Source organism: Symphalangus syndactylus, chromosome X, assembly GCF_028878055.3.
Source record: "Symphalangus syndactylus isolate Jambi chromosome X, NHGRI_mSymSyn1-v2.1_pri, whole genome shotgun sequence".
Classification (NCBI taxonomy): Eukaryota; Metazoa; Chordata; class Mammalia; order Primates; family Hylobatidae; genus Symphalangus; species Symphalangus syndactylus.
In genome coordinates, this window is record NC_072447.2 from 64,906,929 (window position 1) to 64,924,924 (window position 17,996).

At 41.5% G+C, this 17,996-nt stretch overlaps 1 protein-coding gene across 2 annotated transcripts; it reads right to left on the bottom strand.

Annotated features, from left to right (window-relative positions):
* Nucleotides 1-5,376: 5,376 nt before the first annotated feature.
* Nucleotides 5,377-12,145, bottom strand: LOC129476107 (diphosphoinositol polyphosphate phosphohydrolase 3-beta). Of its 2 annotated transcripts, XM_055268698.2 has the most exons (2): nucleotides 11,303-12,144; nucleotides 5,377-7,117 (listed from the first exon to the last, which is right to left on the bottom strand). In XM_055268698.2, coding segments are annotated over exons 1-2 (495 nt in total). In that variant the 5' UTR covers nucleotides 11,797-12,144; the 3' UTR covers nucleotides 5,377-7,116. The 2 variants fall into 2 exon arrangements, with proteins under 2 accessions (XP_055124673.1, XP_055124674.1); XM_055268699.2 differs by lacking the exon at nucleotides 5,377-7,117 and having other exon boundaries at nucleotides 11,302-12,145.
* Nucleotides 12,146-17,996: the final 5,851 nt, after the last annotated feature.

The following is a 17,996-nucleotide window of genomic DNA, read 5'->3' on the forward strand; positions in this document are numbered from 1 at the left end:
GGTCAAGTGCACTCTAACTCACTCACTCAACTCCAGAGTTTGCTGGCTTCTTCAGAGGTCACTTTCTTTGTATCCGTGAAGCATTGAAAGCAGCAGACATCATGCTGGGAGGTGAAAGGGAGGTTCACCAAGAACAAAAGCCTTTCTGGTAGCTGCTGGGAAGTTCCCTAATGGTCCTGTCACGGGTCTGCTAGCCAAGAGCAGCTGGCACTCACAGGTGACCCCACGCCTGACCCAGTGGTGATACCAGGCTGACAGGCTTGGATCGCCTAGGGCACACAGAACTTCCCCATATGGGCCACCAAAACTGTAACCAAAATGCAGGTTCAGTTGCTTGCCACTTGCACAGTCCAATTAACAAGAGCGAGGTGTGGTATAAAGAAAGTGACCTTTTATTCAAAACCTAGCTTAGGGGAAGAAATACAGACTTCCTTCCTTAAAAGCACCTCTTCACTTTTGGAGCAGAAAGTGCATACTTTTAAAAGGGGGCCTAGAATAAATGGCGTGCAGGGGAGGAAGCAAACAGGTGGGTGTCTGCATGCTCACTTCGTTGCTTCATCTACCAGGCAGTCGAACTGGCTTCTTCACGGACAGAACTAGGTTGTAAAGGTGGTTGAAGCTCTCCAGGCGGGAGAGTTTTGTAGCAGGCATACTTTGAGTTGTAAATTGACTGTTGTCCTTGTGGCAGTCTCCTTGTGGGAGAGAGTTCCACACTGGAGCTTCTAAGCACATAGTTAGATGAAATTGCCTTGTAGGAAGTGTCTGGTGAAGTGGAGGTAAAAGGTTATAATTGAATTTCTAAAGGGCTAAGCAGGAAGTGGGGAACAGGGAGAAAAGGAAAAAATAGAAAAGGAGTAACCAAAATAAAAAATAATAACTCATTCTCTTTTTCTTAGAAATATGAAATACTCAGTTATATAACCATCTGGAAGTCTTTAAATGTTGATACTACTCAAAGAGATCTTCACTGTCCTCTCTCTACACCCTCTACTGGATGATCTCATTTATATCCTCTTCACCTACTGTCCATGCACTGATGACTCCAAAATCTACATCTCCGGCTCATTCTTCTTTCCTAGGCTGCACATCAGGGTATCTCTGGCCTTTTGAACATCTCCAAGTTAATGCCCCTTGGGTACCAGAAATTCACATTTATAAAATTAACCTCACATTCTTCTCAGGCCTGCACAGGGGGAAGAAGTACAGGATTCCTGACTTAAAAGTACCGCTTCACTTTTGGAGCAGAAAGTAGGCGCTTTTATATTTTTCCTCTATTAGGTTCCATCTAAGGGAATGGCACACCATCAACTCAGTTGCTCCAGCCAAATATTCTAAAAATATGTCCATGATATCCACACCTCTTTCTCAACTCCAACATCCAATTAATCAACTTATACTCCTTTAAATGCCACAATTTGCATCTTTTTTTTTCGAGACAAAGCCTTGCTTGGTCACCAAAACTAGAGTGCAGTGACACAATCATAGCTCACTGCAGCCTCAAACTCCTGGGCCTAAGCAATCCTCCTGCCTCAGCCTCCCAAATTGTTGGGATTACAGGCATAAGCCACTATGCCTGGCTCACGTATTTCTTGAATGTATCTACTTCTTTCAACATAGTCAATACCCTAGTTCAGGTCACCATCATTTCTCACCCGGACTATTACCACAGCCTCTTCTTAGCCCCTTAGCAAACAATTTTCTACTCTTCGGAATGAGGTCATGTCTCCTTTCCTCAAATCCCTGAACAAGTCACATCAGACTCTCTATAATCTGGCTTTTTCTTACCCCATCAGTTTCATCTCCAGAAGATCCTTTCTTTTCTTTTATACCCTTACACTACATTCTAGACATAACGAACAAGTTCTTGTTCCCTGAAGCACCATATTTTATCTGTCTTCCAGAACCTCACATTTATTTTTCCTTCTCTGTGGAATACCCTTTCACTACTTTTACTGGCTAAATCCTATTTATCCTTCAGATGTCAAATTACATGGCATTTCCTCCAAGAAACTTTTTCTCTTCTCCCTTGCCTCATATAGATTAGTTCCCCTGTACTATGAGCTAGCAGAGCCGACTGAATCCCCACTATCATAAAAAATACTTAGTACATTCTGTTGGAATGTATAATCTGTCTCCTCAATACACTGAGAGTTCCATAAAGACAGGAGCTATTTCTGATTTGCTCAACCCACGTACCCTGAGGTAGCAGAATTCTTGGCCTAAAGTTCTGAATAGCTTTATCACAGCTAAAGCACAGTCGTAAGGATGGAGACACTAGATCAATGCAAATACTTGACTATTTATCTACCAGGTTAAAGCTAGATGGAAAAATACAGCTTAAAGAACTCAAAATTTTACTGACTGAAACATGATGAAGGCCCCTTCTTCATATATAAAGTACTAAGATTTAATTCAGAATTAGAAAAAGGTCAATGTAAATAGTCTTGGACAGCAAATGTTTCTGGGAAAGGTTTCCTTGCTCTAAATCAAATGTAATAGTAAGCTTTTAAAAATAGATTTTGTGTATATTTAAGTTATACATGTTATGGGATACAGATAGTGAAACGGCTACTATAATGAAGCAAATCAACATATACATCATCTCACAGAGTTATGCTTTCTTTTTTGTTTTTGTGGCAAGAGCAGCCTTTTTTTTTTTTTTTTTTTTTTTTTTTGAGACAGAGTCTCGATCTGTTGCCCAGGCTGGAGTGCCTTGGCTCACTGCAAGCTCTGCCTCCCGGATTCATGCCATTCTCCTGCCTCAGCCTCCCGAGTAGCTGGGACTACAGGCGCCTGCCACCATGCCTGGCAAATTTTTTGTATTTTTAGTAGAGACGGGGTTTCACCGTGTTAACCAGAATGGTCTCGATCTCGTGACCTCGTGATCCGTCCGCCTCGGCCTCTCAAAGTGCTGGGATTACAGGCGTGAGTGACCGCGCCCGCCCAAGAGCAGCCATGTTTTATGGCAGAATGGCAACAGCATTCTGCATACCAGGTTATCTAATCCCAGCTTTGTTCTGTATTGGAAGCGTGACCTATATCATTTTACCTAACCTTGCTGAGACTCAATTTTCTCATCTGAAATGGAGCTAACAGAACCTCCCCTGCCCCCATCTGACTTTGAGCTCAAATAATTTATGTGAAAATAGTGTAATAAATTTTTCTTTAAAAATACATTAGGACTGAGCTAACTCTTTAAATGTCCACTAGGGTGCGTCATGCCGCCACTGGAACCATCTGCTAAGAATGACTTTGCAGTCTACCTACATATGTCTTCTTCTAACATCCAAGAAATGAGGTCTAAGTTTGAGTGAGTAGATAAAAGAAAAATAATTGTTACCAACTCTGCTCTGAGCCCTCCATCCCCTCAGCACTAGCCCCAAAGTCTAAACTCCCAGAGGTCCTGACCTGCTTCTTCACATTGCTGTGAAGACTTACACAGGTCACAGTGTTAATGGATCTTCTTGGACTATGGATGGGCTTTTTGGTTCTCCATGTTTATCATCCAGTATAGAGGAGGACCACTGAATTCATTATGAGATATTGTCATCTTCATCTAAAGAACATGAGCTTCTGAGTAAGATAAAACTGAATTTCCATTCCCAACCCACCACATTCCAGTCCTTTGATTCATTTCATTGATTTCAGGTTTATAGCCTTAATTCTGGGAATAGAAATTTGAGACACCTCAAGTGCTATTTGGAGACTGAGTTGAGGGAACAGCTTTCCCCTCTCCTCAAGTATGGGAATATCAGTGTCCATAATTTGAAATTGCAGACTCTCAGTTTTTGGTAGTGATAGGGGTTGGAGGACAGAGGGATTTCTCTAGGCCATTTGGAGTCAGCCTGGGTCAGAGGACTAGTCTAGCAACAAAACCTACAAAGTGTCTGACCCTTCAAGTATACACTGTGCAGTAGTTGTAAATTGTATTTTTTGTATTACATTTCCCTCACATTATCTGGTAATCTTCAGTAAAATCTCATTAGAAGTCACGGCCTAGTCTCTGATGGTGCTGTAGGAAATTAGGGAAGGGTGTGGGCACATTATAGGGTAAGAAGGTAGAAGAGGGAGAGCAGGATTCCCTTTTGAGTCCAGAGTTATTTACCACTTGGATACCACTGTGCCCAGAGGAGCAGCAACTTCATGAGGGTCAGAGCCTGCAGAGTGGCAGTGATATGGTGACTTGCTGAGAAGTCAGAGAAGACAAAGACGACTTTCTGGAAAACAGGTAAACTAATAACATGCCTACTTTTAGCCAATACACTGCAATTGTATGACTTATTACTAGAGCACCCCCTCTGAATTGATGGCTTGTCCCCAGCCTCAGTGCTTGGTAAGTAAAAAGTCTGTGTGGGAATTAGGAAACAAAAGCAAACACAAAACAGGCCTATTCCACTCTGCACTAGGTCTTGGTGACTAGAGCTTGGTCTAGATTTCAGACCCAAGTTTTCTGCTATGCTTTTTGTACTTGTGCAAGGCAGAAGCAGTACAAATTCCATCATGGCCCTGCGCATTAGCCTAAAAACTTCTAAGGAATAGCAAGATGCCCGTATGGCATATGCTTAACAATAAAAAGATCATGGATTATTTGGAAATATTCTGGATGAGGCACACCTGTGCTATCCTTGTTTGAATTATATGTATTTATATTTGTAAATAGAAAGACTGGAAATTATATATATTTAAACTTGGTTATCTGTGTAGAGGAATCGTGTGATTTTTTTACATGTAATTATGTAAATTTTTATTTTTAATTTTTTTGAGTACATAGTAGGTATATATATGTATGGGGTATATGGGATATTTTGATAAAGGCATACAATGTGTAATAATCACATCAGGATAAAAGGTGCATCCATCACCGCAAGCATTTATCCTGTGTTACATGCAATCCAATTATACTTTTAGTCATTTTTTAATGTACAATTATTGACCATAGTCACCCTGTTGTGCTATCAAATACTAGATCTTATTCATTTTTTATTATTTTGGAATTTTAAAAATTTTCTGAAATTAAGATGAATTAATTTTGTAGTAAGAAAAAAAAAAATTCAGTGCCCTTTTTTAAAAAAGGTAAATAGTAGAATGAGTGTCCCAACTGGAACCTAAACTTATGTCCACCAATAGGGTTTAAAGTTTTCTGGTAATGTGTGACATACTGAAGGGGATAAAGTCCTTTGGCATGTAGAACTGGGGGCTTTGCAAGGAAAAATTCACACTAACGGAAGAGCAGTATGCAAACAAGTTTAGCTCAAGAAAAAAAGCTAGCTTTTTGGAGAGGAGGAATCAATCTTTCTGGGCTGTGGATCTGTCTTCTGATCGGCCTTCTGCACTTAAGTCTAGGAGAGAGGGGGCCTACAAGTAAACTCTGAAGAATACTTTTTTCAATTTTTATTATGGAAAATTTCAAACATATACAAAAGTATAGAGAAGAGTATAATGAACTCTCAAACATCCATCACACAGCTTCAGCAATTACCAATTTATGGCCAATCTTGTTTCATCTATGTACTCAATTACCCCACACTCAGATGATTTTGAAGCGAATACCAGTAGCATATCATTTCACCTGTACATTTTTCAGTATACTTCTCTAAAAGATAATAATTTTTTAAAACAACATAACCACAGTATCATATCACATCTTAAAAAACAATAAATCAAGAAGTTATATTTTTATTTCAAATTATGTAACAACTGGGGACACAATCAATACATTTCACTGGTATCATGAGGAAGAGTGTCACACTAAAATGGAGTCCAAGTTTTTATCGATGCAATTGCTTTATAATGTAAAAGAAAAAAATCAAACAAACTAGCATATTAGAACCACTTTTGGTAATTTGTAAGGGGCTGAAGACTGCTGATATCACACATCCCATGGCAAACTCCGTAAGATTTCTTCTAAACATCTTTGTTATTTTCTTAAAAGTTGTTCTGGAGGCAGTTGATCCAAGTCCTCTTTTTTAAAAAATCCTTCACTTTGTGTTCCCCTCTGACAGCAGCCTCTTTCCTAAATGTCTTTTCTAAGTGACAACAATTTTGCCCTCTCTCAGCCCTCTGCATTCTCATATGCAGAAACCAGGCAGGATGAGGAGCTAGCTGTGCGTACTGGAAAAGGGATGAAAACTACAGCCAAATGGATCAGTGAGAGAGGCAAAAGAAATCTAGACAAACTAAATGGCATAATTAACTTTGGAAACTGCCTATGATATAGCCTGTTGGCTCTGGCATCAAAAATACAGTATGTTAAATCTGTAAAATGGGGAAACAGTGTTTCCTCAAAGAGATGTTAAGATGACATGTAAGAAGTGGTTAGGGCAGGCACTGCAAAAAAATGTCTTATATATCATTTTAAAATTTATTTTTATAAAAACTCACAACATTATTTTGCGTCCACTGTATTTATTTTTACAATTACCTTTATAGCAAGTGATAGTTTTTGAATAAAATTTTAAGCAAATCATCAACAGTACAAAAACACTAGAGTTGTTACACGAAGGACTGATTCTACAAAACATTACCCTAGGCGATGGCATAATCTTAAAACTGTGCAGCTACTGTGTGGTATGACATAGAAATAGAAGTAATAATTCTTGTCCTCAAACATCTTACAACTGCCTTGAAATATTTCTGAAACACCTGATAAACAAAAGCCACACACATGGTGCCTAGATAGCATATACTCTACTAGCACCAGATTGGAAGGGGCATGTTTTGCCACACGGTGATTACAAAATATTAATTGAATCAAAGAACCTTCAGTGATGCCAACCATATTTCAAGTAGTATCTCAGATGCAGGATATGCAAAGAGTAAGGAAAAATAGTCTTTGATCTCAAAGACATCATAGTCTAATGAAGGCAGACACACCAAAAAAGCACAACAAAAGGCTATAGGTGCTGAATTAAGAGTCTGTTCACGTACAATAGTACAACAACCAGAGCAAGAGTCAGTGGTATAGACAGGGAAGGAGTATCCCAAGATGCAGGAAGAAACCAGATGAGCTGTCTTCTTGGGAACACAGAAGTGCTCACCTGTACTTGACAATTCCATTGATCACTGGGTTCACAGCAATGTTTCTTTCAGCACAATCCTGAACATCTTTGCTGTTCATCTAGAAAAACAAACCAACATACAATTAGCAGGCTTATGTCAATAATTCCTCCAACTGAAAAATGTACCAACAGCTTATTATGTACATCAATCACTTTGCATCAAGCACTTCACTTCCACAGAATTATCTAATGCAGATGCAATGAGTCTGGATCAGCAACTGAGGGGGTTATAAGCCAATGCATACCATGATGCAAAGAAGTCAGGAAAGCAGCGATATCAGAAGTTTTGTAAAAGAGGAGTGACTATTTAAGACATAAAATATCCTAAATTCCATGTTACAGACTCTAGACTCATGGAAATAATTCAGGCTGGTTCCCACCCATGAAAGAGTTTTCAGTCCAGTGACCACATAGCCATTAAAATAGATTAAGTACAATAAACTCTGCGAACCATGACACAGAAGAGGGTTTCTTAACCCAGGTGGTCAGGAAAGGCTTCTCATTGGAGATGTTTACAAAGTACCTATTTTTACTATCTCCAACAACAGATTTTTTTTTTTTAAACTGAGCATCAGATAGTCAGAGAACTTGGCTTAAGTTTCAGTGAGGAAGAACTGGAACTAGATCTGTCTGACTTCAAACCCGCAATGTAGTTTCTATCACATCATGCGCTCATTCTTTTTTTTTTTTTTTTTTGAGACATAGTCTCAACTCTGTCGCCCAGGCTGGAGTGATCTTGGCTCACTGCAACCTCTGCCTCCTGGCTTCACGAGATTCTCCTGCTTCAACCTCCCAAGTAGAAGGTATTACAGGCACGTGCCACCATGCCTGGCTGATTTATTTACTTCATTAATAATCAGAAGTAGAGTTGGGGTTTCACCATATTGGCCAGGCTGCTCTCCAACTCGTGACCTCAAGTGATCCACCCACCTCGACCTCCCAAAGTACTGGGATTACAGGTGTGAGCCACCACGCCCAGCCCATGCTCTCTTATTCTTATAAAAGTGTTATGTTTTAGCACAGTCAGCATAGTAACTTCCACTTCTTATAGTGCTGTTTGCCCAAACATTTAAAATCTGCTAAATACCATTAGTATTAATAGCTATCTTATCAAGAGACCACTACCAGGAAAATATTGTTGAAAGTCTTTCTGAGAGTACCTGGCGGCTCCCCGACAAGGGAATTCTAGAGGTGAAAGCTCTGCCAGGCAAATACACATTTTCTAACTGTAAACAAATTGGCATTCTTATACTAACCTCTGAAATGAAATCACAGAAAGACTTTAAAACCTTCACATCAATTGTTGCAAATGAGTCTATGCAAATAAAGCAACTAAATTATTTTCGAATTTCTTCCCTTTAGCTTGTTTCTTTAAAGTGTAGTCCACAGATTTTGTATCTAAACACACATACACATATACTTCTTGAGAAAAATTGTATATATTATAGACACAGCACCAATTACGTTTCCAGTATATGCCTCTATATTAATGTTTCCTCTTTATATATTCACAAGAATAAAACACTTGACCAGCTGAAAATGTAAGCTATTTATAAAACATGCAGAAAATAAATCTGATTCATGTCTGCAAACCTCAATTGTCTGTGTACTCTTTTTCTTTTCTTTATCAAGACGGCTGTAAAATTTAGGTGTACACTTTTCTGCTGTCACAAAAGAAATAATGTACAAGTGAACTCTAATACTCTTAGAAGGAAAAAAATCTCAACTATACATCAAATTTTGGAGCACTGAAGTGGTAGAAATTTTCTATATACCACCTCTGTTCTAAAGAAAGGTGGTGCCACTGTTCCGAAAACAAATCTTATAACACATTTAAGTATAGGTAAACAAAGTACAAATCTCAGTTTTTCAAAACATTTTCTGTACTAATGCTTTTAACTTGAAACTCCTGACTTAGTTTTGAAGAGAAAAAAAGAATCTCCTTGGCGCTCTTAACTATTCTGATGAGACTAAGTTCCAGAGATTATTTTACAAAAACTACTTAATTTAACAGTACGCCTTGAAAAGTAACACTACATAGTCTAAGTGTTTCTGGAAAAAAAACAAGAGAAAAACCACAACATATTTATAAGCTAACAATTCTTAAGAGTGGGTTACTATGAATACTGTACATTATTTTTTACTTTGTCAGATACATAACTTAAGAACCAAATAAGATGATGCATAATTACTTCTAATGATAGCAAGTACGAGTTAAAGTCTCCAAAGTAATCGTGACAGTGTTTCATGTGGAACACATTTCATCTACAAAAATATCCATAAAATACAATCTAGTATATCTCCTAGGTCAATATTAATGTAGAAACAAGAACCTTCTGGAATAACTAGGTTACTGAGGAAAATCTTAAGATCTATTCTAGACTGAATAAAGTCAATTTGTTTGGAATTTAAAATATGTGCTTCATGATGATGAAATAATCTGTACAACAAATAACCATGACACAAGTTTACCCGGGGAACAAATGTACACTTGTACCCCTGGAATTAAAAGTTAAAAAATATTTTTAAAAATATGTGGTTCAAATATATATATTCAATATGTATCACTTTGTTAAGAAAAAAATGGAAAAATACTCCGTATTTGATCAGACCATGTAATCAGATCATAAAACTGTTATAAGTTTTAAAAAGCCACAATTTCTAGTTTACTCTTTCCTTTGATAGCATTAGTGCAGAAAATGTTTGGAGAAACAGATTTTTACTTTGTTTACCTATACTTAAATGTGTTGTTGTAATATTTCTTTTCAAAACAGTGGCACCATATTTCTTTAGAAAGTGCAACGGCACCCACTGTTTAGCAGCATAAAAAATATTATTTGTGAAATTACAATGTACTCCAAATAGAGAAAAATATTTCAGTGTTTTGAAGGGTAAAATACAAAAAGTACACAAGGGGGCAGCAAAAAAAAAGAGTAGAGACGGTTTCAAAACGAACTATTCTATGGTATTAAAAGACAGGAGAGCAAAATAATGAGTAGGAGGTTTTTGGATTACAGGCAACGTTAAGTTCTTAATGTAGATGCTAGTCACCTGCACCTAGAATAGGTTGTCCTGTGAGACAAAACAATTACTCTCTATCATTAAAAGAGATTGTTCAGGAATCCTAATAGTTTGACAATTCTGTACCAGCTGAACATCACTAGAGCTAACTCAGTTGGGATGTAATCACCATAAAAGATTCCATTCCTGTGGTTACTGGGAGTCAGAGAGGTTTAAGCGGAATGTCACTACATTCAAATATGGGAGGGAGACCACTTTCAAAAAGGAACTTAAATCCAGAAAACCATGGTTCTTCTATGGTATCCAGTAAGGGGCAATGGGAGTTGGAAGTTGAGTATGGGAAATCAAATTCTGTGAATACAGTTTTTCTGATAAGATGTGTTTGGCTAGCAGATCCCCAGCAGCATCTATTCAATAAGGTTAATCTATACGGGAAATAGCCATTTGAAGTCAGCAGTGAAAAATTACCACTTGTGAAAATTTTTTGAAAACCAAATGATCTACACATAGAAATAGAAAAAGAAATTTCTGAAAGGGGCAAATGAGATCCCATTTCAGAAGCTAAAGTGACTGTCGAGTGCAGAAAGAGCGCAACATGTAGAATTTCCTAATTTTTTAAAAAATTCAAAACTGATCTTTTAAACCAACTCCCACCACAGAAGGGCTCCCTGACAACAAGGGCGAACGCTGTGAAGGAGAAAACAACTGAAGGGGAAAAAAAATACTAAAAGATGCCACACAACCAAGCTGGTCAGACTTTAAAGGCCTCCACTACCAAACAAACCACAAGGCTGGTATCAAAAATGCGCACGCACGCTCACCCACGAATATGTGTGAAATATAAAAGAACCAAAAACATCACAGGGCGCACAGGCAGACACACACACTCCCCACCCACCCCTCGCCCCCCACACACACCTCCCAAAAGCAGGGTGAACAGTTAAGGCAACTAAAACCCCAAGGGGCATAGGCTTCCCCGAAACATTTTACAGTGTAACCAAGAAGCGATTTTGAAAGCATCTGAAAAACGTGCAAACTGTCTTGAAAACAGGGCCTGGCAACTGAGACAGTTTGCAAGCGTGATTCAGAGGGTCTGCCAAGGAAACAAAAGAAGCCTCCCTCCTCCCCGTGAGACCGCACATGGCACGAGAGGTGCTCCAGGCGGGATGCATTTTAAGCAAGGCAGACAAACAGAAGTCTGTGCGAGCGCGAGCGGTACATACTAGGGATCGCTATCTGGCGAGGATGGGGCCATGGAGTTTCCATTGGTTGGGGAACCGCCCAGCTTTAGTTTCTCCAGATATTCGGCGTGCACGGGCTTGTGGCACTGGAGAACCTTGATGGCATCTTCGACTTTGAACCACTCTCGCTTCCTCCCAATGCTAACCGAATCTTCCCAATCCTCCAGCAGCTCCGTGACAGTCAGTACATACACGTACGTTCTGTGCTTGCGATCCTGGTTCTGTTCGAAGACGCCCAGGAGCCGGCCTAACTTCCCCTTGACTCCCGCCTCTTCGTACACCTCTCGGACCGCCGCACCGCCCGGCTCCTCCTCGGGCTCCATGCCCCCGCCCGGTACGATCCAGCGGTCCGGGTACCGGCTGCTACTCACTAACAGGACCTCGTCCTCGCGCTCGCTCCGGAAGCACAGGCACGCCGCCCGCTTCTTGAACCCCTCGGGGTCGTAGGTCCGCGTCTGGTTGGGTTTGCACTTCATCCTCGAGGCAGCCTCCTCTCGCCTCTCGCTGCTGTGTGGGCCGCCGCTGCCGCTGCCGCCGCCGGGGAGCAGCCGAGGGGCTGGGAAGAGAAAGGGCCGAGGCGAGGGGCGGGGAAAGAGAGGCGCCTCCGTCTGCCCGCGAGCCCGGGGAGCGGAGGGAGAGATGAAGCTGGGCGGGGCGCGGGCGGAGGCGGGGGCAGCGAGGCGCGTCAGTCAGCCAGTCGGCCAGTCCGATGGGCTGCCAGCCGAACCCGGGCCCGCCGGAGTGGAGGAGGCGCCGCCGCCCGCGAGCCCGCGACTCTCCACAGAGCCCACCCGCTTCTCGGGGGCGCGTCTCCCTCCCTCCGCAGCCGGGTAGGGTTTGAGCGAGGTGAGGCGCATTCACGGACGCGTCCGCGCTCCCGTTCACGTGCGCGTTCGCGGCGGAGGGCGAGGGGCGGGGGCGGGGGTCTCCTGGCTCCCGCAGCGCGCGACGCCTCGGGCCCACTGCGCAGGCGCCCCGCACCCCTGGGGGCCGGGAACCTCCTTCGCGCACTGTGAAATTCACCGCATTGTGACTTTGGCCGACTGCCTCCACGTGTGCCTTTGACCCAAACGCCACTGTAGCGCGGCAGGACGTTTCTCCTCTCCCTCCCCACCGCGCTGCACGAAACCCACACGCAGTCGTTTTACACACGACAGAGACAAGGGAATCATCGTCATCATCCTCCCCCACGATGAACCACTCTGGCTTACTCATGGGACCTGGGCCCCGGTGTTGTCAAAACGACCCACGGGATTCTTGGCAGAATAGCCGCGCATCCTTGCTGAGTCACATGATGCAGTTTTATTTCTTCAACAGGTTCCCACCTTGCCGAGCGTCTTGGCGCAGCTAGTTATTTAACGCTTTTCTTAAACCCCTGTTCACAACCTGCCTGACCCCTTTGTGTCTCAGTTTCCTCATGGGTACACTCCTCGCTTCCTTGTTGCAGCCATTTGCACTTCGATGCACGTACACCTTAAAGACCAGAGCACCACCCATCTAGTAGTCCTGCGTTAAAGCCCAAGACATTCTCTCATTCCTCACACACTCCACCCTTGTCTTTCTCTTTGATAAGCACCACTTAGGGGTTGGGAAACCATTCACGTGGAGATCCCCTCCCATTCCACACTTTGATTTTTAAAAGACTGCCGGCGTGAGACTCCCGCAAGGTCACTTGCTGCTCTCTCACCTCTCTCTCTGGTCCTCCTGTCCTCTTGGCCAGGAAATGGCATTCCATTGCCAAAAATTTAACAACCTAGAGCCTTCCTTCTTCTCATTTATTCTTGGTGTTTCCTCATCTCATAGTAGCCGTAGAGAGAAGAACTCTGAGGTCCCCTGATTTTGGTTGCACCTTTGTCTCTCTCTTACTGGCACTCTGTTGGCATCAGCCAAGGGGGGATCATGAAAGCCTCCTTTGTTTGTTGATGAAATAATTCCTTTATCTAGGGGAAATGGACTCCTATGGAAATGGAGAGTAGTCGTGAGACATACAATTCAATTTTCAAATAACAGTTTAGTTCACTTTCCCAGGATCTGCTCAACTCCACTTATACCCAAATAAAAATGATCCTATTCCCAAGCGCAAGCAATGTCTGCACTAACCTAGACTGTAATATGACAAAACGCTGCGGGTCATATATTAACAAAATTATAAAATACAGACATAAAAAGAGTGACCTCGATAGAGACACTACTGCTCCTGACCATATTTTAAAGATGGATGGACAGTGGAAGAGCATTTGAAGGAATTCAACACTTGGGATTAAAAACAAACTAAGAGACTGGGCGCCATGGCTCTCGCCTGTAATCCCAACACTTTGGGAGGCCGAGGCGGGCGGATCACCTGAGGTCGGGAGTTCCGGAGCAGCCTGACCAACGTGGAGAAACCCAGTCTCTACTAAAAATACAAAGTTAGCCGGGCGTGGTGGCACATGCCTGTAATCCCATCTACTCGGGAGGCTGAGGCAGGAGAATCGCTTGAACCTGGGAGGCGGAGGTTGCAGTGAGCCGAGATCGCGCCATTGCACTCCAGCCTGGGTAACAAGAGCGAAACTCCATCTCAAAACACAAACAAACAAACAAACAAAAAGAAAGTATACTTAACAGGCAATATTTCTCAGGGTTCTCAAATTCACAAACACGCAAATTATGTTAAACAACTAGAGAAAACTGCATTACAATCAGGAGCAAGACAAGTCTGCCTACTATCAAAAATATTATTAAATATGGTCTTACAATTTCTTTCTAGTGGAATGAGTTGTAAAGAGAAAAAAATCTGATATATATTGGTAAAAACACAAAGTTGTCATTATTTGTAGATGATATGGATATCTTCTTGGGAAACAGCTAAGAAAAAATGTAAAAATAAATCCCTGTAAATAGAAAAATAAAATATTAAGATTTAAAATATCAGAAGCTTTCATGCATACCAGCAATAATCATGTAGGAATTAAAATGGGAAATGATGACATCCAACTTGGCACTATCAACCACCACAAAACAAATAAAATACCAAGGGATCCTAAAAAATAGTTAGGACTTGGTAGTACAAAATGTTTGAACTTCTACTCAGAGCTTTGAAACATGATTTGAATAAATCACGAGTCACTCTAGCAAAGCTAGCAGACTGGTGTGGTATCTGGGGGCGGGAGGAGCCAATCCAGGCTCTGGCCACAGGGCAGGGCTGCTTCACAATTGCCAGGTACTATCTCCTTTGTCTCACAAGAAAGAGGTGCCATTTTCTAGTCTATTCCATCAGTATCAGTTCTACATCACACTGTGCCTCTGCAATACGTCCCTTCCGGGGGCATACTTATGGCAGGGAAGAGGAATAGGACATTATAACATGGAAAGAGGCACAGACTGAAACCCTACTGGAAAAGTCTGGATATGGAGATCCACAACTTAAAACAGGCTTAATACAATAGCAAGGCAATTTTTTAATTACCTTTTCCCCAAACTTTCACAGCTGACATAGTTTGGATACTTGTCCTTGCCCAAATCTCGTGTTAAATTGTAATCCCCAGTGGTGGAAGTGGGGCCTGGTGGGAGATGTTTGGATCATGAGGGCGGATCCTTCATGGCTTGGTGCTGTCTGTGTGATAGTGAGTGCTCATAAGATCTGGTCACTTAAAAGTTCGTGGCACCTTCCCCTGTCTTGCTCATGCTTTCGCCATGTGATGCACCTTCTCCCCCTCTGCCTTCTGCCACCATTGTAAGCTTCCTGAGGCCACCCCAGAAGCTGAGCAGCTGTTGGCACCATGCTTCCTGTAAAACCTGCAGAACCATGAGCCAATTAAACATCTTTTCTTTATAAATTACCCAGTCTCAGGTATTTCTTTATAGCAAGAACAGCCTAATAACTTTATTATTCATCTATAATATTATAGTAGTAGGTCAAGAAAAGCTATGACTTTTGTAACAAGAGTAAAAATCCTTTTTAAGAGAACAGCATTCCACTGTCTGGTTTTGCATATTTAAGTATTTCTCCAATGATGAAGAGTGTAACTCAGGAATCACTGTAGTAGTGGACTATTACAGTGAAACTGCAATTTGTTCTTGGAAGCCTGTATCTCCGTCCACATTGTCGTTGTTTCTGGTCTTGGCCATGTAATTTGTTGTGTCCAGTGGGACAATAACAAATGTGAACAGAAGTCAGCAGAGAATTGAAAAGTGCTTTCACACTGGGGTGTCCCCTCTCATTTTGCGCTTAAAACATTGTGACAGCAATGTGAAGAAGGTGGGGCTAGCTGGATGATGAGATACCTGTGGCAGATTCTTTCCTTTCACCCCAGCTGACAGTGAACCCATTGCCTAACATATGGGTGAGGCCATCCTAGACCATTCGGACCCTAGCAGAACTACTTAGGTCATAACAGGGCACTAGCTGAAGATGTATAACTAAGCCTAGCCATGAACAGCAAAAAAACAAAAAAAAAACCACTCAGATGAGATCAGCTGAAATTACTGACCTGAAGAATTGTTAACAGAATAATTTACTGTTGTCTAAAGCATAAATTTTTGGGGTGCTTTGTTATGCATTAAAACCTAGCAGCTCCAACCATTGACACCATCCATCAAAATCAACCAAAAACAATCAGAGAAAGAAAAGGTTGTTCGTTGTAGAAACGTAATGTCTACTTAAAGATGCTGGCATTTCACTTTCTCTGGAGTCAGAAAGAAAGGGATGAGGTTAAGATATCTAACATGTGTTGAGTACAGTCCCTGTGAGAGTCCGTGTTATGCCCTGCATCCTATTTAACTGTTATCCCATTAACTCTTAGGGAGGGAGGCAGTTCATATGTCCATTTTATAGATGAGAAAATGAGGATTTAGAGTGGGGTTTGTATTTGAGCTCAAGGCTTCGTGTCTCCATACCCTGCACACTCACAACAGCAACATGTCTTATAAGAAGGATTATTATTATCCACAGCTATGGTTTGTTATGGCCTTCATTGATGACATTCAGCATTGACCTCTTGGGTAAGGTATTCAGTAGCTAAGAGTCACTGACTCCAGTGAAAGGTATCTTCTATCATGATGTTCTTCTTCTGGACAATAAGTGAAAAGAGCATGTGAGTACCTCTCTCACTCCCAGCAAATAATATTTGTGTCACCTCCACATGTTACTTTACGATTTGAAGCTTTGATTTCCCCTGCAAGATAAAATGCAATGAAGTGATACAGAAAAGAAGACATTCTATGCTGTCATCACACTAGGCCATGATGTTGATTTATAGATGGTCTGCTTTCTTATATGCACTTAATATTTTTGTATAAACAAACCTGAAAGGTATCAAAATCCCCTTTAATAGATTAACAGGCTGAGATGGGTTAAAGTGAGCAAGCCGGGAAGTGGTGGAGCTGGGATCCACACCCTAGTCTGTCTTGAGTCCAAGGGTAATCGTCTTGCATTCACTATGGCATGTTTCCCTTACGTTAAGAGTTGCTGACATAGACAGTGCATGTCATTCCTTTTGGTATGGCTTTCCTCCTTTCTAGCTTTTTTCTGCCTGGAAAATCCAGGCACACAAGATAATGGAGCTTCCATGTAAATTTCCAGAATCCCTAGGATAAAAGCGGAGAGGATCTACCCTGAAACCAACAAGTCTAGGATACACATTTCTGCCTTTTTTTCAGAATTAGGAAAGGTCAGGCAGATGGGCAATTGACGGGAATAGTAGAAGCATCCTCAGGGAAGTTGGGTGCTTCACTTAGTGAGAAAGCCATGCCAGCTGACATTTCTAACTGAGTTTTAAGTGGAGTACAGTCGTAAGAGAGGAGCTCTCCAGAAACAGCTATTACTTGGGGTCAGGAATGTTAAAGACCTTCCAGGGGTTGACTGTACTCACAGCTGGACCCAGCTATCAGGAGAGGTACTGCAACATACCTGAGAAACTTTCAGAATACTTAAGGGATGCAGAGCCAGAGGAAGTGATTTTGGTAGTAGTCCATGAGAAAAAAAATATGATGTTTTAAAATGCAAATGAACTAAAATTTAAATCCGGCTCTCTCAGTAGCTACGCAGCCTTAGGCGAGTTAATATCTTTGACCTCAATATTTCTTAGGCATAAAGGGGGATAATAGGACTACCTACTCAGAACCTCACCTCTACCAAGAAAGGTTTCCTGACCATGTGCTGGCCCAACCTTTACACTGGGATTAAGGTAACCCCCTCTGTTTTTCCAGGCTTCCTTGACTTCAATTCTGTCATAGCTCTAATTTAAGAGTTCTGTAATGATCTGTCTGCAACCTTGTGAGAAATTTTAGGACTAAGAACCAACCTGAAACATGTCTGTTCCCCTCTGAGTCAACATAGTGCCAGGGATATGTTGCCCAATAGGGATTTGATTGAATCTCATTTGATTGAATGAGAAATGATGACAGGCTCTACATGGATCACAAAGGATAGTTGTTATTTTACCTGTTAACTATTTAATAGTGATATTAAATGAAATATGAATGAACCTAGGACCGGGGAAGGTGGGGTAAGTTGTGTCTTTCACATCAACCTTCGTATGTTCCCTAATGTTTTCTTCTTTCATGTACCTAGGACACTCTTGTTCAAACACAAAGGTGATTTTATTTTGGGTCTATACTAGCTAGTTCCCTAGAAAGGTCTTAAATACAAAATGAATGGAATACAAAATAACCTCCCTTATTGTTTTGTTTGTTTCCT